Source organism: Numida meleagris, unplaced genomic scaffold (assembly GCF_002078875.1).
Source record: "Numida meleagris isolate 19003 breed g44 Domestic line unplaced genomic scaffold, NumMel1.0 unplaced_Scaffold303, whole genome shotgun sequence".
Lineage (NCBI taxonomy): Eukaryota > Metazoa > Chordata > Aves > Galliformes > Numididae > Numida > Numida meleagris.
The window spans coordinates 158179-161192 of record NW_018364544.1 but is presented as its reverse complement, the minus strand read 5'-3'; the positions used below and the strand labels follow the sequence as shown (position 1 = coordinate 161192).

General features: G+C 51.5%; 1 protein-coding gene across 1 annotated transcript in view; it reads right to left on the bottom strand.

Moving 5' to 3' along the window:
- LOC110391133 (A-kinase anchor protein 8-like) overlaps positions 1-3014 on the bottom strand; it is a 12563-nt gene that overhangs the window by 7736 nt on the left and 1813 nt on the right. Inside the window, exons 2-3 of the mRNA XM_021382872.1 lie at positions 1583-1615; positions 920-1155 (exon numbers count right to left, since the gene is read on the bottom strand). Coding sequence (XP_021238547.1) covers positions 920-1155; positions 1583-1615 — 269 coding nt within the window. The remainder of the gene's footprint in view (positions 1-919; positions 1156-1582; positions 1616-3014) is intronic.

Sequence of the window (3014 nt, the reverse complement as noted above, 5' to 3'; positions counted from 1 at the left end):
CTCGTGGCCAAGAAGGCCAACGGTGGCCAACAGGGTGCCCTTGTGGCCAAGAAGGCCAGCGGTGGCCAACAGGGTGCCCTCGTGGCCAAGAAGGCGCCCTCGTGGCCAAGGCGGCCAACGGTGGCCAACAAGTTGACTGTGGGCAAACAGGGTGCCCTCATGACCAAGAAGGCCAACAGTGACCAACAGCGTGCCCTCGTGGCCAACAGGGTGCCAACCACGGCCAAGAAGGCCAACAGGGGTGCCCTCAAGGCCAGGAAGGCCAACGGGGGCCAACAGGGTGTCGCAATTTGTTTAGGGTCATTTTTAATGGATGACTTTTTCCTCCAGGAAAGGAACTTGGAGTGGATGATCTTTAAGGGCGACTCTAACCCAACCATGCTGGGATTCCATGGTTCTATGATCTTTAAGGACCTTTCCAAAACCAATCATTCTAGGATTTCATGATTCTGTTACCTTTAAGGACCCTTCCAACCCAACCACTCTATTGTTCCATGGTTCTAAGACTTTTAAGGACCCTTCCCATCCAACCATTCTATCATTCCATGGTTCTATGATCTTTAAGGACCCTTCCAACCAAATCATTCAATCATTCCTTGGTTCTGTACCCTTTAAGGACAATTCCAACCCGACCATGCTGTGATTCCATAGTTCTATGACCTTTAAGGACCCTTCCAACCCAACCATTCTACCGTTCCATGGTTCTATGATCTTTAAGGACGATTCCAACTCAACCATGCTGTGATTCTGTGGTTCTCTAATCTTTAAGGACCTTTCCAACCCAATCATTCTAGGATTTCATGATTCTATTACCTTTAAGAACGCTCCCAACCCAACCATTCTATTGTTCCGTGGTTCTATGATCTTAAAGGACCCTTCCAACCCAACCCATTCAATCATTCTATGATTTTCCCACTCACCGGTCCCCGCCGGAGCCGTAGTGCCCCCCCTGCATGCTGTCAGCATCCAGGTGGGACACCATGTCCAGGCGCTGGTTCATTTTGGCAATGACAGTGTCGGCACTGCCGGCACCATCCGGGTTCATGTCCATGTCCGAGTTGCCCATGTCCCACGAGTTGGAGGCAGCCATGCCATAGCCATAGTTGCCTGAGTTGTCCTGCCCGTAGCCGTAGCCATAATTGTAGTTCTCGTACCCTGCAAGAAAAAAAATAGAGAGTTCTCATCCCTGGTGATCTGTCTCAGCTAATATTTTAATTAGAGTTAAGGTGCATGGGTGGATGAGTGCACCCAAAGCACAGCCTCTAAAAATCAACCTCGTTGGGCTAACACTGACAGCCAAAATCCATCTTAGGCCATTTTTCAGCCTTCACCTGGGCAGCAATTATCCAGGTGGGCTGGAACGGCAACCTGAATCCTCAGCCATGTGGCCCTTCCCAGTTTGCTGTAAAAACTGGGGAAGGAAGTTGTTAACAGATCAAGGAGGATTTTAAAATAAAAGAAAGCAGTTCCAAAAAAATAAAAGTAAAAGAAGAGGGGACGCAGACTCGGTGTTGTATCCTTCAGAACCTGAAGCTAACGAACCCGTCCGCCGGGAACCCCCTCGAGCTGACACCATACTTGCCTCTGTTTGTCCCAGAGTTCCAGTCTCCATAGCCTGGAAAAGAAGACAAAAGCAATCAGAGCTGTGCTTCTTGCAGCTGCTTTTGGTTACCACCGAAAAGGAGCAACACCCTGAAAAAAAGAAACGGCGGCAAATCCGATCTACGAAGAACTCCTGAACAATTCCTGAACCCAGAGGGAAGAGCTCATGGTCAACGCGTTGGCCACCATTGGCCTTCTTGGCCATGAGGGCACACTGCTGGCCCATGGTCAACCTGTTGGCCTTTTAGGCCACCAGGGCACACCACTGGCCCACAATCAACCCAGCTGGCCACTGTTGGCCTTCTTGGCCACGAGGGCATGCTGCTGGCCCATGGTCAACCTGCTGGCTACCAGTGGCGTTCTTGGCCATGAGGACAAACCACTGGCCCATGGTCAACCTGTTGGCCACCACTGGCCTTCTTGGCCATGAGGACAAACCACTGGCCCATGGTCAACCTGCTGGCCACCACTGGCCTTCTTGGCCATGAGGACAAACCACTGGACCATGGTCAACCTGCTGGCCACCACTGGCCTTCTTGGCCATGAGGACAAACCACTGGNACCACTGGCCTTCTTGGCCATGAGGACAAACCACTGGACCATGGTCAACCTGCTGGCCACCACTGGCCTTCTTGGCCATGAGGACAAACCACTGGCCCATGGTCAACCTGCTGGCCACCAGGTGACCCAGGTCCTTTCCCTGAATCCTGTTTTCTCTTTCAGCTTCGACTTCTGCCACACTGCACCGTGACACAGAACCTCTTCATGCAGCAGCGCTGTCCTACCCGAAAGTGCCACTTTTGGTTTAAACACAAGAAATTGAAGGCAGGAGGCACCTATGCAGACCTCCAAGACGAGGGAGCAGGAAGGGGTTCAGGTGCACACAGCCAACCCCACAACTGAACATCGTGCAGGTAAAGAATTGGAGGATGAAATCAGGATCCGGCATTCCTTGCGAGACAACAGCTCTCTGGCCTCAAAAGAGCCCCAAGACAGTTCCAACAGAACGCCCAAAAGAAGACCCAAAAAGAGCCCCAAAAGCAAAATAAAGCCCCAAGAAGAGTCCCGAAGTAGCCCCCAAAGAAGCCCCAAGATCCCCACAAAGCCCCAAAGGAGACGAACAAAGCTCTAAGAAGAGCCCAAAGGAACCCCCAAGGAGCTCCAAGATCCCAACAAAGCTCCAAGAAGAGCCACCAAATAAGTCCCAAAAGGAAACCCCAAAGAGCTTCAATGGGGAACCAAAGGAGCTCCCAAAAGAGCCCCGAAAGGAGAACCAAAGGAGCCCTAAAACCCCAACAAACCTCCAAGAGCACCCAAATGAACTCCAAAAGGAGACCTCAAAAAGTTCCAATGGAAAACTAAACAAGTCCCCCCCCAAAGAGCCCCAAAAGGAGCCCCAGGACCCCAACAAA